This window comes from Onychostruthus taczanowskii, unplaced genomic scaffold (genome assembly GCF_017590055.1).
Source record: "Onychostruthus taczanowskii isolate IOZ18803 unplaced genomic scaffold, ASM1759005v1 scaffold112, whole genome shotgun sequence".
Classification (NCBI taxonomy): domain Eukaryota; kingdom Metazoa; phylum Chordata; class Aves; order Passeriformes; family Passeridae; genus Onychostruthus; species Onychostruthus taczanowskii.
In genome coordinates this window covers 132,452-148,945 of record NW_024497852.1, presented here as the reverse complement: position 1 = coordinate 148,945, position 16,494 = coordinate 132,452, and the positions used below count along the sequence as shown (strand labels likewise).

The following is a 16,494-nucleotide window of genomic DNA, read 5'->3' as shown; positions in this document are numbered from 1 at the left end:
TAGAAAAAAAATTAAATTTAAATTTGGTGATTTTCTGGGAAAAAAATGAATTTAAAGTTGGTTATTTTCTGGAAAAAAATTGAATTTAAAGTTGGTTATTTTCTGGAAAAAAAATTGAATTTAAAGTTGGTTATTTTCTGGAAAAATTTGAATTTAAATTTGGTTATTTTCTGGAAAAAAAAATTGAATTTAAATTTGATTGTTTTCTGGAAAAAAAATTGAATTTAAATTTGATGATTTTCTGGAAAAACATGATTTAATAATATTTCTTCACTGTTTCTTTAGGTTATTTCCTTAAAGAAAAAATAACCAAAAAAGACCCAGACTTTGTGGAGCTCGGGGAGGGGTTGGGGTGGGTTTTTTCTTGGAAAAAGAAGAAGTTTTGTTGCTGGCTGCTGCAGGAGCTGTGCATCCTGAGATAAAGCTCTGCAGATAAGGAAGGGCTGCAGGGAGCAGAGCTGGGTGGCAATGCAGGGCCCCTCTGCTGGGTAATCTGATAGTGGGAATAGTGGGAATAATGGGAATAATGGGAATAATCTAATAGTGGGAATAATGGGAGTAATCTAATAAATCTAATAATGGAAATAATGGGAATAATGGGAATAATCTAATAGTGGGAATAATCTAATAGTGGGAATAATGGGAATAATGGGAATAATCTAATAGTGGGAATGATGGGAGTAATCTAATAGTGGGAATAATCTGAATAATTGCTCTGTGTGACATTGCAGGGCCCCTCTGCTGCTGGGTAATCTGATAATGGGAATAATGGGAATAATCTAATAGTGGGAATAATGGGAATAATGGGAATAATGGGAATAGTGATGGAAATAATGGGAGTGGGAATGGGAGTAATCTAATAATGGGAATAATGGAAATAATGGGAATAGTGGGAATAATCTAATAGTGGGAATAATCTGAATAATTGCTCTGTGTGACATTGCAGGGCCCCTCTGCTGCTGGGTAATCTGATAATGGGAATAATGGGAATAATCTGAATAATGGGAATAATTGCTCTGTTTGCCCTTGCCAGGGGTCCCTCTACTTGCTCCCAACTCCCTTGGAAAAATGGGAATGATCTAATAATGGGAACAATCAGAATAATGGGAATAATCTAATAATGGGAATAATCTGAATAATGGGAGTAATCTGAATAATCACTCTGTGGCTGAGTGAAGGAATTTTGGCTGTGGGAAGAAGTGATTATTCAGATTATTCCCATTATTCTGATGATTCCCATTATTCAATTATTCCCATTATTCTGATGATTCCCATTATTCAGATTATTCCCATTATTCAGATGATTCCCAGGCACTGCAAATTTGACACCAAAACTTTAAATCCAGACTGAATTTTCAGACAGTTTTTGTTTTTTGTGGCTCCAGTGGGAATTCTTGGTCACAATAACCCCCTGACATCAGAACCAGCCCGAGCCCAGAGTGAAATCCAGCTCTGAGGCCAGCAGAAGGGAACAGAAATAACAGATGGATGGATGGATGGATGGATGGATGGATGGATGGATGGATGGATGGATGGATGGATGATGGATGGATGGATGATGGATGATGGATCCATGGATGCTGGTGTGGCACTGGAGCCTCGCGTGCTGCTGTGTGACGTGGAGCGCTCGAGCAGCAGTGTGGGCACTGCAAAGGGAGCAGGAGAAAAGGGAACTGTGCAGCACATCACCTCATCTTCGTCAAGAAATAAAGAATAGAAAAAGGAAATTAAAAAATATATACAATAAATATATTGTAAATGAATTATAAATAAATAATAAATAGATGAATAGAAAAGGAATGTGTCTGAGCAGGAGAAAAGGGAACTGTGCAGCACATCACCTCATCTCTGAGCACACATAAAGAATAGAAAAAAAGAAATTAAAAATATATATACATAAAATAGAAATAATAGAAATAAAATAAAATATTATAAGTGTACATTAAAACTATGATACAGTAATAAAATTAATAAACTAATAAATGTATTATAAATGAATTATAAATAATATAAATAATAAATAGAAAATAGAGAAGGAATGTGTCTGAGCAGGAGAAAAGGGAACTGTGCAGCACATCACCTCATCTCTGAGCACACATAAAGAAGAGAAAAAGGAAATTAAAATTGTATATACATAAAATAGAAATAAAATAAAATATTATAAATATACATTAAAACTATAATACAGTAATAAAATTAATAAATTAATAAATATATTATAAATTAATTATAAATAATATAAATAATAAATAGATGAATAGAAAATAGAAAAGGGATGTGTCTGAGCAGGATAAAAGGGAATATCGTGGAGTAAATCACCTCATCTTTATGCAAAGGTAAAGAATAGAAAAAAAGAAATTAAAAAATATATACATAAAATATAAATAATATAAATAAAATAGAAATATACATTAATAACTATAATACATTAATAAATATTAATAAATGAATACATAGAATAAATATAAATTAATTGTAAAGAATATAAACAATAAATAAATAGATGAATAGAAACTAGAGCAGGGATGTGTCTGAGCAGGATACAAGGGAACATTGTGGAGTAAATGATCTCCTCTTTATGCAAAGATAAAGAACAGAAAAAAGAAATTAAAAAATATATATATATACATAAAATAGAAATAATATAAATAAAATAGTCTAAATACATTATACATTAATAACCATAATACAATAATACATATTAATAAATCAATAAATAGAATAAATATATTATAAATTAATTGTAAAGAATATAAAGAATAAATAAATAGATGAATAGAAAAGGGATTTGTCTGAGCAGGATACAAGGGAACATTGTGGAGTAAATCATCTCCTCTTTATGCAAAGATAAAGAAAAAAAGAAATTTAAAAAATACATGCATAAAATAGAAACAATATAAATAAAATAATATAAATTAAAATACTACATTATACATTAAAAAGTATAATACAGTAATACAATTAATAAATAGAATAAATATAAATTATAAAGAATATAAATAATAAATAGATGGATAGAAAATAGAAAAGGGATGTGTCTGAGCAGGATAAAAGGGAACATTGTGCAGTAAATCATCCCATCTTTATCCAAAAATCACTCCAGCTGTGGCGACGCCGTTTCATCTGGAGTGTCCTGCCGGCCTCTCCTTGCCCACCCTCACACTTTAGGGCAGGTTGCTCTTGGCCTCTCCTTGCCCAGGTTGCCCTTGGCCTCCCCGAGCCCCGGTTCTGTCCCGGGCTGATTCCTGGCAGGGACAGATCCGATGGTCACCTGCATTTATTGCAGGGCAGGGACAGTGTCTGCACCCAGGAAAAAGGGATTTTTCCAGCCCTGGGAGATAAGGAGTGAGAAGGGAAGGAAATGACTGCAGCTCGTTAGGAATAATTAGAACGAACTGGAAATAATTAGAAATAATTAATAATAATGACGGGTGGTCTCTGCTGTTGGTGCCTGTTGTTTTTGTTGGCTTGGTGCAGGTGGTGACACTTTTGCAGCAGTGCTGGTCAGGCTGTGTGGGGTGTTGTATCCCATTAAAGCTGCACTCCTCCCTCCCTGAGCTCCCAAAATACTCTCAGGGGTTGGGAATCCCTGGATTTGGGGTTCCCCAAATTTCCCAGAGTTTTGGGAAGCGAGGAGAAGCTTTGGGGAGTCCGACCTGCAGCTTGAGGGGGACAAAAAACCGAGGGAGGGAGGCAACTTCCAGGGGCTGGAGAGGGGAAAGGGGAAAGGCTTCACACAGGGAACGTGGGATTGGGAAACTGGGGAGGAATTTTGGCTCTGAAGGAATTTTGGGGGTGAGGGAATTCCCAGAGGAGCCCTGGCTGCCCCATCCCAAGGCTGGGCTGGAACAGCTCGAGGTGGTGGAAGTGTGGAGTGGGATGAGGTGATCCTAAAAGTCCTCATTGTTAATTCTGGTATAATTAATTGGGAAGGATTTCTGGCTGTGGGAAGGAATTTTGGCTCTGTGAAGGAATTTTGGTGGGGATGGAATTCCCAGAGGAGCCCTGGCTGCCCCATCCCAAGGCTGGGCTGGAACAGCTCGAGGTGGTGGAAGTGTGGGGTGGGATGAGATGATCCTAAAAGTCCTCATTGTTAATTCTGGGATAATTAATTGGGAAGGATTTCTGGCTGTGGAAGGAATTTTGGGGGCGAGGGAATTCCCAGAGGAGCCGTGGCTGCCCCATCCCTGGAATCACCCAAGGTCGGCTTGGAACAGCTCGAGGTGGTGGAAGTGGGGAGTGGGGTGAGGTGATCCTAAAAGTCCTCCTTGTTAATTCTGGTATAATTAATTGGGAAGGATTTCTGGCTGTGGAAGGAATTTTGGGGGCGAGGGAATTCCCAGAGGAGCCGTGGCTGCCCCATCCCTGGAATCACCCAAGGTTGGCTTGGAACAGCTCGAGGTGGTGGGATGAGATGATCCTAAAAGTCCTCCCCTAAAAGCATCATTAATTCTGGAATAATTAATTGGGAAGGAATTCTGGCTGTGTGAAGGAATTTTGGTGCTGAAGGAATTCCCAGAGGAATCCCAAGGCCAGCTCAGAGCAGCTCGAGGTGGTGGAAGGTGTTGGGGTGGGATGAGATGATCCTAAAAGTCCTCCCCGACCCAAAGCATCGTTAATTCTGGGATAATTAAAGTTCTCCAGGTGTGTTTTCCCCACTTTGGAGCGAGGGTGAGGCTCCTTCATCCCAAATTGGTCACGCCCGAGTTCAGCCAAGGCTGAGCTTTGTGTTTGAAATCTGCTGCCAGGCCTGGGAAATGAGGCCTGCTGTTAATTTATGAGGGGGAAAAAAGCAGGTCAGCACGTCTGAAAGGTGCTGACAAGCATAAAGCACCTGAGGTTGTCAAAAAAAGGGGGAAAAAAGAGGCTGGAAATGGTTTTTCATCCCCACGTAAGCGAAATGTTGTGGCCGAGGTTTCGCAGTCAGAGGGAGGGGGGAAGAGGTGCCTGAATTCAGGAATTCTCATTTCCTGATCAAACACCCCTTGGAGGGTTTGACCTTCCAAAGTGGGGCTGTGGGAGCAGCTCTGTGGCTTAGAAAAGTGATTTTTGTCCTTGCAGAGCCCCTCCAGAGCCACCTCAAGGTTCTCACAGCAGCAATTCCAGCCCTGAAGATTCCAGGCTGAAAAAGCTGCTGCATAAAAGGCAGAAATAACAGAAAGTCAGAGCTAAAAAAGAGAATTATTCCATTGAAATAGAATTATTCCTTCATCCACACTCTGCAGCCAAGGTCAGGCTGACCTTTCCTCTTGCAGGTTGGGTTTGGGAGATCTCAGAGCAGGAAAAACCTGTGCAAACCACCCTGGGAGGAAAGGGACTCCTGGGAGGCAGCACATCGGATCCAGAGTGGCCTTTGTGGCATGTGTGAGGCACTGGATCCCTCTCTTCCAAAAATAACCTCTGCTTGCTCCTGCCAGCCCTGGGGACTCATTCCTGAGACTATTTTTTCCCCTTTTTCCAGAGGGTTTTAAATTTCCACCTCCCTTCTCCAGTGTCTCGTTCAGCAGTCCCAAGGAGACACCAAAATTCACACTGAGAGAGGCAGGATCTGCTCCTTTTCCCTGGAAATTATGGATATTTTACATTTCCACCTTCCTTTTCCAGTGTCTCCTTCAGCAGTCCCAAGGAGACACCAAAATTCACACTGAGAGAGGGCAGGGTCTGCTCCTTTTCCCTGGAAATTATGGATATTTTACATTTCCACCTCCCTTCTCCAGTGTCTCCTTCAGCAGTCCCAAGGAGACACCAAAATTCACACTGAGAGAGGCAGGATCTGCTCCTTTTCCCTGGAAATTTTGGATATTTTAAATTTCCACCTTCTTCTCCAGTGTCTTGTTCAGCAGTCCCAGTGAGACACCAAAATTCACACTGAGAGAGGCAGGATCTGCTCCTTTTCCCTGGAAATTATGGATATTTTGGTGTTTTACTGCAGCTGAGTTCTTTGTGGGACGAGAAGGGTTGATATGAATGGCACAGTTTTTATCTGGCACCCCCTAAAAATCCATTTATACCTTAAAGGAATGGAAAGGATCCTGGAAATGCCCTTTTCCAGGGAATTGGGAGAGGGATTTCCTGCTGAAAGTGGCCCTGGGGGTGGGTCACTCCCATCCCTGTGCTGTGTCACCAGCATATTTCCCATTTTTGACATTTTTTCTTTGTTTTTTGGGCTGCATTTAGGAGCTGGAGCTCTCCTGGCCCCGTGGAAGTGTGCCTGGTATGGGTAATGGTGTGAGAGAAGGTCCAGTGGAATTCCAGAGGGATGTGGAGCCCGTCACAGCCCGGATTCCTGCAGAGGTGAGAGCAGGGGCTGGGCTGGGGGTCCAGAGCAGCTCCGGGGGGGAACCCACCCCTCTCAGGGCAGATCCCACCTGCAGTGCTGCATCCAGCCCTGCGAGGACCTGGAGGGGCTGGAGCCAGTCCAGAGGAGGCTCCAGGATGATCAGAGGGATGGAGCAGTGGGGAGAAGCTGGGAAAATTGGGATTGTGCAGCCTGGAGAAGATCCAGAGTCACCTGACTGTGACCCTGCAGTGTCTGAGGGAGCCACAGGGAACGTGGAGAGAGACTTTGGATAAAGGATGGAATTCCAGGGCACAGGGAATGGCTCTCCACTGCCAGAGGGGAGGGATGGATGGGATATTGGGCAGGAATTCCTGGCTGGGATGGAATTCCCAGAGCAGCTGAGGCTGCCCCTGGACCCCTGGAGGTGCCCAAGGCTGGAGAAGGGAAGCTCCAGAGAAACCCTGGAGCTGTTCCCAGAGCCTGGAAGGGCTCCAGGAGAGCTGGGGAGGGATTTGGGATGAGGGATGGAGGGACAGGACACAGGGAATGGCTTGGCTTCAGGCTGGAAAAAGGGAATTTGTGTGGGATTTTGGGAAGGAATTGCTGGCTGGGCTGGAATTCCCAGAGCAGGATCCCTGGAAGTGCCCGGGGCCAGCTTGGAGCAGCCTGGGCTGGTGGAAAATGCCCCTGCCCATGGAATGGGATGAAATTTCAGCTCCTTCCACCCCAAACCAGTCTGGATTTGAGCTCTGGACTGCAGCATTTCTGCAATCCATGGGGTGAGGGGATCCAGACCTTCCCATCCCCTTGGGAAGGGCTTGGGAATTCCCAGTGGCACACAGGGCAGATCCCAGTGGCACACAGGACAGATCCCAGTGACAGGACAGTTCCCAGTTGGGGTTGGATTTTGTGGCTTTTTTTTTGTTGTTGTTGTTGTTCTCTGTGGGAGAAAAATGCTGATTTTATAAATATGAGCTGTGGCAGGAGTTCCAGCATTCCTCATTCCACCCATCAGAGGGGGAAAACTGCCTGGATTTACCCTCAGGAGCTTGGGAATGGTGTGGGAATAGGGCTTGTGTGCTTTTCCAGAAACTTCCCTTCTGCCCATGCCTAAAAATCGTGGGGAGGGAGAAGAAAGAGAAATATCAGGGAGAAAACAACACATGCAAGAGGAATGCTTGGAATTTTGCCTCACAGTCCAACCAGCAATTCACTGTGCTGGAAACTCAGTGAAACATTTTGACCCAAATCCTGGCCCCGGGGTGAATGCTGCAGAAAAGATGAAATATTATTCCTTGTGGCATTGATTTTTTTTTTTTCTCCTCTATCCAATGTTTTTTTTTTCCAGGATAACCAGGAGAAGAAGAAAGTGCTGAACTCCCTGATGTCTGGGGCTCTGGCTGGGGCTGTGGCTAAAACTGCAGTGGCTCCTCTGGACAGGACAAAAATCATGTTCCAGGGTGAGTCCTCTGGGCTTTTTTCCCAAATTGTTTTTAACTTGGAGCCCTTTGTGCTACTCCATCTCCTTCTCCTGGAGATGTGGAGGCTCTGGGAAGGGGGAATTGGGCTGTGGGGGTTCCCTGCTGAGGGCTGGGTGCCCAAATTGTGCCCAAAATGAGAGGCAGCAGGCCCTGGAGCTGCTGCATGCCTGGATTTGTGTGCTCTGGCACCCTGAATTGTCACAGAAAATGACATTCCTCTGAGTGGAACAGAGAATTTCCCTGTGTTTAGCAGGATTTGGGGATTTTGGGATCTGTTGCAGTGCAATTCCTCCAATTATCCCAAAGGGAACAGCACAGGCCTTTAATTCAGTGGACATTTGGGAAAGCCAAGAATTTTAATCCTGGTGACGTCCCAGATTAACTGAGTGGGGCTCAGCCTAATCCCTGGCTGACATTTAATTTAGAATTGATTTCTACTCACATGATTTTCATTCTGGGCAGAGCAAGGAGCTCTGCAGTTGCTGGGATGTGGATCAGGGGGGCTGGGATTACCTGAATTTTTGGGTTTTCCCACCCAAATCACACAGCCAGGTTCATTTTAGGGTGGAAACATTAGGGGAGGGATGAGAGGGAAGCCACAGAGCTGGGCTGAGCCAGGGGATCAGCTGGAATTTGGGCAGGCCACATTCCTAAAAATCCCTGTGTGGTTCAGCCCATCCCAGGGGCTGGAGAGGGTGGGATTAAAATCTCCCAATGGGAGCAATTTCTTGGGATCTGCTGGGGGTTTTTTTAGGTTCTTGCTGCCCTGAGGGGTTTTATTCCCTGGCTGTGAGGAAGGAAAATATCTTTGGATCATCAAAGTGATGCCTTGAGTTAGGAATGGGGCTTGGGATGGTGGAAGGTGTCCATGGCAGAGGGGTGGATGAGCTTTCCCAGCCCAAACCATCCCAACAACTCAATAAATTCCCCACAACTCAATCATTTTATTATTTTGAATCATTTTTTTTAAAGAAACAAAACCCCCTTGATAACCATCACTGTTCATCGAGGTAGTTTTTATTCCTTAAAATTAAAAAAAAAAAAAAAAAGAAAAATTCCAAATAAAAGCATTGAATTGCACAGAGGAGCAGCAGTGGGGAAAAATGGATTTGCATGGAATTGTTGGATACACTCGAGAGGCTCCCAGAGCCTCAGATGAGCGAGGCAGGAGCTGCAGCAGCCCCTTAATTGGAGCCACATTCATTAAAGCTTTCCAGCCAGGGTTTTCCCTTCCTTTGGCAGAGCTGCCAAACAAATCCTGCCTCCCAAACCCTGCCTCGTGCCTTTGGAGGTGCTGTCACTTTGGATGGATGCAAGGGAAAGGAGAAAATAAATCAAAAGCAGGGAGTTCATTGGAGTTTGGCTGGGATGGAGCTGCTCTTGCGTGGAGCTTCGCTCTGCCCTCGCTGCATTCTGGAATGAGGCTGGGATCTGGGCATGGAAATGCTCTGAAAAAGAAGTGAGCACTGCAGTTTTGATGGGTTTCCTTTCATTAATTGTTTTTATTTATTCATTTATTCTGCTGAAACTGAATTTTCCTAACAAGCAGCTGGGGAAAAAAAATGGAATTTTGTGCTAAATTATGGGAGCGTTTGTGAGACAAAGAATTTCTGCTTCCTCTTGCATTCATTCTTTTCCTTCTGTTTTTTATCCCTTTAGCCAAAACACCTGTTTATTTATCCCTTATTTAGGGATTCATGGATCAGTATTTATTTTTATGTCTTACAAGCCCTAATCTTTTTTTGTTGTTGTTGTTGTTTTTATTTTTAGTGTCTTCAAAAAGATTTTCTGCCAAGGTGAGGTGATGTCTGTCTGCTGTTGGTCTGAAATGTTTAATTAATCTTTTGTTGGTATTTCACTTGTTTTGGGGATTTATCAGCAGCAGTCCATGAAAACATAGAGGGAAAGACTGGGAATGGTGTTTTTAATTACAGGATTAATTAGGACAGTGATTGCTGAGGGGATTTAAACTCCAGGTTGTACCTGTGATGTGACAAGAAAAGTGACATCACTCGGGGCTTTGGCTTTTGGGACATTTTTTAGTGGCTTTGGGACCTTTCCTGGTGTTTGTGGGACTTTCCTGGTGATTTGGGGACCTTTTTTTGTATTTATAGGACCTTTTTTTGTGTTTATAGGACCTTTTCTTGTGCTTATGGGACCTTTTCTTGTGCTTATGGGACCTTTTCTAGTGATTTGGGATGTTTTGCAGTGATTTTAGGGCCATTCTTTGTGATTTTGGGACCTTTTTTGGTGATCTTGGGACCATTTCTAGTGCTCATTCCCTTTCCCAACCACACAGGAGTTGTTCCAGCATTTACAGGGAATTAAATCCGGGATCTCACCCCTCTCCTGGCTTCCTGAGTGCTTTTTCCCTGTGCATTCCAGCTTTTCCACGCGTGGTGTGTGTGATCCTAATGTTCCTGCCTGGCCCCAGGGAGATGAATTTGGGTTTGGGAAGGGGTTTTGTGCAAATTGTGCCTTCCCAGGGAGATGAATTTGGGTTTGGGAAGGGGTTTTGTGCAAATTGTGCCTTCCCAGGGAGATGAATTTGGGTTTGGGAAGTGATTTTGTGCAAATTGTGCCTTCCCTGAGAGGGAAAATGAGGCAGGTTGGGATCTAAAAATCCTTCCTTGCTCTTGCATGGAGCTTCACTCCCTGCTCCCTACAGTGATTTACCCTCTCTCCCAGCTCCCCTCAGTGATTTACCCTCTCTCCCAGCTCCCCTCAGTGATTTACCCTCTCTCCCTGCTCCCCTCAGTGATTTACCCTCTCTCCCAACTCCCCTCAGTGATTTACCCTCTCTCCCTGCTCCCCACGGCTGGTTTCTCCGCTCCCTCCCCTTGGCCTGCTCCCCACGGCTGCTTTGTCCCCTCAGGAAGCGTACAGGCTGATCTATCACACCTACCTCAACGAGGGCTTCTGGAGCCTCTGGAGAGGGAACTCGGCCACCATGGTGCGGGTGATCCCCTACGCCGCCATCCAGTTCTGCGCCCACGAGGAGTACAAGCAGATCCTGGGCAACTACTACGGATTCCAGGGAAAGTAAGAGGCTGCGGGGCTGGGGTCCTGCTGGGGTCCTGAGGGTGGGAGCTCCAACATGGAGGCTGTGAGGGGGAAGCTCTGAGGAGAAGCTGTGAGGGGGAAGCTCCAAGATGGAATCTCTGAGGGGAAAGCTGTGGGGGGAAGCTCCAAGATGGAATCTCTGAGGGGAAAGCTGTGAGGGGAAGCTCCAAGGTGGAAGCTCTGAGGAGAAAGCTGTGGGGGGAAGCTCCAAGATGGAACCTTTGAGGGGGAAGCTGTGGGGGGAAACTCCAAGGTGGAAGTTCCGAGGGGGAAGCTCTGAGGTGGAGGTAAAGCTGTGAGGGGAAAGCTGTGAGGGGAAGCTCCAAGGTGAAAGCTGTGATGGGGAAGCTCCAAGGTGAGGGAAAGCTCTAGGGAGGAAGCTTTGAGTTGGAAGCTCTGAGGGAAAAGCTGTGAGGAGAAGCTCCATGGGGAAAGCTGTGAGGGGAAATTCCAGGGGGAAGCTCTGATGGGGAAGCTCTGAGGGGAAATTCCAAGATGGAAGCTCCAAGGGGGAAGCTGTGAGCAGAAGTTCTGAGAGGAAACTGAGGTGGAAGTTCTGAGGGGAAGTTCCAAGATGGAAGCTTTGAGTTCTGAGGGGAAGCTGTGAGGAGAAAGCTGTGGGAGGAAGCTATGAAGGGAACCTGTGAAGAGAAGCTCCAAGGGGGAAGTTCCAAGAGGATCCTCTGAGGGGAAGCTGTGAGGTGGAACCTTTGAGGGAGAAGCTCCAGGGAGAAGGAAACTGTGAGGGGGAAGCTCCAAGATGGAAGCTCCGAGAGAGGGAAGGATGTGAGGGGAAGTTCAGAGGGGAAGCTGTGAGGGGAAGTTCCAAGATGGAAGCTCCAAGAGAGAAGCTGTGAGGGGGCTGCTCCAAGGTGGAACCTTTGAGGAGGAAGCTGAGGGGATGCTCCAGCCGAGCCCTGAGCCTCCTCTCCCCATGGATTTTCCCTGTGGGATGGCCGGGAATGCCCAGCAGTGCCGTTCCCAGCAGCCAGGTGGGATTTGCAGCTGCAGGTGACGTTGGTCTCTTCTCTCACCCCACTCCAGGGCACTGACGCCTTTCCCTCGCTTCATCGCCGGCTCCCTGGCTGGCACCACGGCTGCCATGCTCACCTACCCCCTGGACATGGTCCGTGCCCGCATGGCTGTCACGCCCAAGGAGATGTAAGTGCCTCATACACAACTTTTTGGGTTTTTTAAAAGGTCACGTGGTTTTGTTGCTATTTTTTGGATAATTTCTTGCTGGGAGGCTTTGGTGGGATAAAGCCCCGGGGTCTGAGCAGCGATTCAGTGTCCAGAGGTGTGGATGTGGGAGGAGATGGATACTGGGAGACCAGTTCAGGAGGCCAGCTGGATCCAGTAAAACCCAAGAGAGCTGGAACCCCTCTGAGCTGCCCGATGAGCTCGGAGCCGAATTAATTACCAATTAATCCATCAGGGAGCCCTGCTGGGAACACCCCAGCCGCTGACCAGCCCAGGTCTGCTCTCCCCCTGTCCCCACGGCAGGTACAGCAGCATTGTCCACGTCTTCATCCGGATATCCCGTGAGGAGGGGCTGAAAACCTTGTACAGGGGCTTCACACCCACCATCCTGGGCGTCATCCCCTACGCTGGCCTCAGCTTCTTCACCTACGAGACGCTGAAGAAGGTGCACGCAGGTAAATGCAGGAAATGCCGGAGGGTTTGGGGTGCTGCAGTCCTGGTGTTGGGGTGCAGGGCTCCGTGCAGCTCCAGGCTGTGGACAAGGAAAGCTGCAGGAAAGCTGGGTCTGAATTGTGGAGGAAAAAAGGGAATTTCCAGGTGGAGAGGGACTTGGTTGTGCTCTAAGTTGGGAGCAGAACCTGGGGAGTTGTAGCTGTGACTGTCAGTAAATGTGACATCACTCGGGGTTTTGTTTTGTGGGACCTTTTCTGGTGATTTTGGGACCCTTTCTAATGATTTTGCTTGGGAGCTCAACCTGGGGAACAAAAGCTTGGGAACAAAACCTTGGGAGAGGAACTTGGGAGCAAAATCTTGGGAGCAAAACTTGGAGAACAAAACCTCGGGAGAGCAGCCTGAGGAAAGCATCACTCGGGGTTTTGTTTCGTGGGACCTTTTCTGGTGATTTGGGGACCTTTTCTAGTGATTTTGGGACCCTTTCTAATGATTTTGCTTGGGAGCTCAACCTGGGGAACAAAAGCTTGGGAACAAAACCTTGGGAGAGGAACTTGGGAGCAAAATCTTGGGAGCAAAACTTGGAGAACAAAACCTCGGGAGAGCAGCCTGAGGAAAACAAATTCTGGGGAACAAAATTTTGGGAGCTCAACCTGGGGAACAAAACCTTGGGTGCAAAACTTGGAGAGCTCAACCTGGGGAACAAAACTTTGGGAGCTCAACCTGGGGAACACAATTTTGGGAGCTCAACCTGGGGAACAAAATTTTGGGAGCTCAACCTGGGGAACAAAACCTTGGGAGCACAACTTTGGGAGCTCAACCTGGGGAACAAAACCTCGGGAGAGCAACTTGTGGGAAAACAAAACGCGGGTAACGAAACCTCCCGAGCGCCACCTCAGGGAGGAACCCTCCGTCCCTCCGCCGTGTCCCCTGAGCGGTGAGCGGATTCCAAGGACCCCCCCTGCGTGTCCCCCCAGAGCACAGCGGGAAGGCGCAGCCCTCGCCCCCGGAGCGGCTGCTGTTCGGGGCGTGCGCCGGCCTCATCGGCCAGTCGGCCTCGTACCCGCTGGACGTGGTGCGGCGCCGCATGCAGACGGCCGGCGTGCTGGGCCACAGCTACAGCTCCATCCTGCTCACCATGCAGGACATCGTCAGGGAGGAGGGACTCGTCAGGGGCTTGTACAAAGGGCTCAGCATGAACTGGGTGAAAGGCCCCATCGCCGTGGGGATCAGCTTCACCACCTTCGACCTGACGCAGATCCTGCTCCGCAAGCTGCAGCACGGCCCCGGCCTCGAGAGGTAGTGGCTTTGTGTGCAAAGAGCAGGTCGTTCTTCCCTGGCCTCCCACGTGCTCCTGCAGCTGCAAACTCGCCCGTTTGTTGGGGTTTTTTTTTTTTCCTGTTGTTCTCGGATTGGATTTTTTTTCCCCCTTTTTAATTTGGAAGCCTGACCGTTCCCTAAGTGAAAAATTGCCGATCCTGCAGAGCTGAGTCCTCCAAAGCAGCTGCTGCCTCAGCCTTGTGCTGGACTCTGCCCCCAGGAGTGGAGCCTCCCCACCCCACCCGTGCTGCTCCTGGCTCCTCACCTGGCTCTCCGAGGGCAGAGGGAAGCGGTGGCTGATGGAAGAGGGGGCTCGGAGCTGTTGGGAATGAACCCCTGGATCTGGGAAGGGGCAGTTTTGTAGCTCCCTACATTCTGCCAAGTGCAATATCCCAGTGTAGTCCGTAGGGAATTCCAGGTTCCCCTGGGCTGTGGAAGCAGGGCAGAGCAGGCCCAGGACACTACACCTGTTCCGAAAGCTGAATGTTTCCTCTGGCTGGGAGCGCTGCCCTTTTTCCACGGATTTCCTTGCTTTTGGGTTGAGCTGCATCAGTGTCCCTCGTTTGTGGTGTCCCTCTGAGATTACCAAAGACTGGAGGCAGCAGAGGAGGGGAGTTCTGAGCCTTTTTATAAAGCAAACTTTCCTCTGTGCTGTCGGTGTCGCCGAGCAAGGGCTGTGCCTGGATTCCCAAACCGGATCCACTCCAGCTGCACCTGTGTTTTCCTTCTGTGCTGCCCTGCCCTGGAGAGGCAGCGTTTTCCAGGGCTGCAGGCACTGAGGGAGGAGGTGTTCCATCCTCCCAAACCCCCTTTTTTCATTCAGTGTTATCGCTGCTCTATGCACCGTGGGAGAACAAACCCTGCTGCAGCCTGGGCTGTCCCCAAAAAAAGCTGTCCCTGGGAGCTGAGCCCGGCCCCTGGGCATCCTGCTTGTCCTTTTTGGTACCTGCTGTGTAGGTCCTGTCACCTCTCTTCACTAACTCATCCCCTCAGCTGTTTTATCCCTAAAATCCCCCTTGGGATTTAACCCTTGTGGGCACCACAGCGCTGACCCTGCAGTGCCAATCACTTCCAGCTGGGATTCCACAGCCAGCGGTCGGGAGTCTCTCAGTGTTCCTCTTTCCAATCAGTTTTCAGGGAAATGGAGATTTTTTTTTTGGTGGGTGATCCATCCCTCTGTTAAATTCAGAAGTCAGAGCAGACTTCAGACTCCTCTGAGGATAGAGTACACAAACCAAGGTGGAAAAAATCCCTTTCCAGAGAGTCCATAATGTAAGAAAAAAACAAGATTTACCTTAAAACCTGTCCTTTCCTGGTTGTTCTGTGCTTTAGCTGCTGTAGCTGGATGGGAATGAGTGGGAATGGAAGGAATTGCACAAGGGGGCAGGAGCAGCCTTCTCCTTTCTTTTTTGTCTTTGCACTTCTTCGGAGCACCGAGCTGCTCCTGATGCCAAATATTTCCTTAGGAATCAGGGGATGTGGGAGTGGCACTGCAGCGTTGGCACACAGATTGTCCCCAGCACTGGAACTGGGATTTAACCTCAGCAATTCTGCCCCTGAGCCCAGCAGGGCCACGCATTCCCTGATTTACCTGGGAGTTAAAGACCCCTGGGGTTTGGGGAGGTGGTGGCCACGAATTCTGGGTCATTTTTTTGGGGCTGTGGAAATCTCCCAGCTCTGCTTTCCCCTGGCTCAGCCCCCATTTCTTTTCTCCAATGGAGAAGCCAATTTCCCTGCTCTAGTCCTGATCCAGAGGGAGGAATTCCCAGCAGTGTTTATGTCCTGTCCCTTCCTTGTCCCCTCCCAGCTGGGAAAAGCAGGAATTCCAGGAGCCTGGGAGTGCTGACAAGTTTTTCTTTTAATTAGCAGCTGCACCTGATTTAAATTCAGAATTTCAGCCAATTTCCCCACAAGTTTTGCAGGCTGGGTGTTCGTCCAGGGGCAGATCCTTGAGTTCAGCCTCTGATGGTTTTGGTGCTTTTGTTTCTCAGAGTGTGTTGCTGCTTTGGGTTGGTTTAAAAAGCTTTTTTTTTCCCTTTTTTTCCCTTTTTTTTGAATGTAGAAAAGGGGAAACAGAGTGTTCCCTTCCCTTCTCTTCTTCCCTGCATGGATTCACACACGTTCCAGATTTTTTTCTGGGGTGTGCTGGCCAGGAAGAGCTCTGAGAAAGGAAACAACTCAAAACAGGAGTTTTTCCCTTATTTTTTTTCCCTTTTTTTCCTTTCCTGCAATTCCCTAATTTTTCATTTTCTTCCTCTCAAATTTAATTCCCCACTCCCCTTTCTCACAGATCCTTAAAGCATCACCACCGAATTTGTGCTTTTTGTTTTTCTTTTCCTCTCCCTCTTCCTGCACCTTGAGCCCCGCACTGGCACTTCGAGAAAACCAGGTCCAGAAAATTGCACCCAAAACGTCAAAATTGCAGCTTTTCAGCATTTTTCCACCAGCCCCAGCACGTGTTCCCCTCACAGCCTGGATGCTCCAGGCACTTCAGGCACCAGGGGATGGTTTTGGGGACTTTCCTGAGCTCCTTGGCCCGTTTGGCATCTTCACTTTGTACCTTCTGGGGGCTGATTTCCCCCTTTATTCACACTTTTTCCCTTTTTCCTCCCTTCTTTTCCCTTTTTCCCCCTATTTTTCTTTTCCCCCCATTTTTCTTTTTCCCCCATTTTTCTTTTCCCCCCAACTTTTCTTTTCCCC

At 47.3% G+C, this 16,494-nt stretch overlaps 1 protein-coding gene across 2 annotated transcripts in view; it reads left to right on the top strand.

Moving 5' to 3' along the window:
- The window catches only part of SLC25A42 (solute carrier family 25 member 42), a 21,951-nt gene extending 5,457 nt beyond the window's left edge, over positions 1–16,494 (top strand). For both annotated transcript variants that reach the window (XM_041425988.1, XM_041425980.1), the window contains exons 2-8: positions 6,178–6,294; positions 7,629–7,740; positions 9,532–9,557; positions 10,637–10,803; positions 11,869–11,985; positions 12,328–12,479; positions 13,452–16,494. In XM_041425988.1, the coding sequence (XP_041281922.1) occupies positions 6,217–6,294; positions 7,629–7,740; positions 9,532–9,557; positions 10,637–10,803; positions 11,869–11,985; positions 12,328–12,479; positions 13,452–13,777 (978 nt within the window). In that variant the 5' untranslated portion in view covers positions 6,178–6,216 and the 3' untranslated portion in view covers positions 13,778–16,494. The remainder of the gene's footprint in view (positions 1–6,177; positions 6,295–7,628; positions 7,741–9,531; positions 9,558–10,636; positions 10,804–11,868; positions 11,986–12,327; positions 12,480–13,451) is intronic.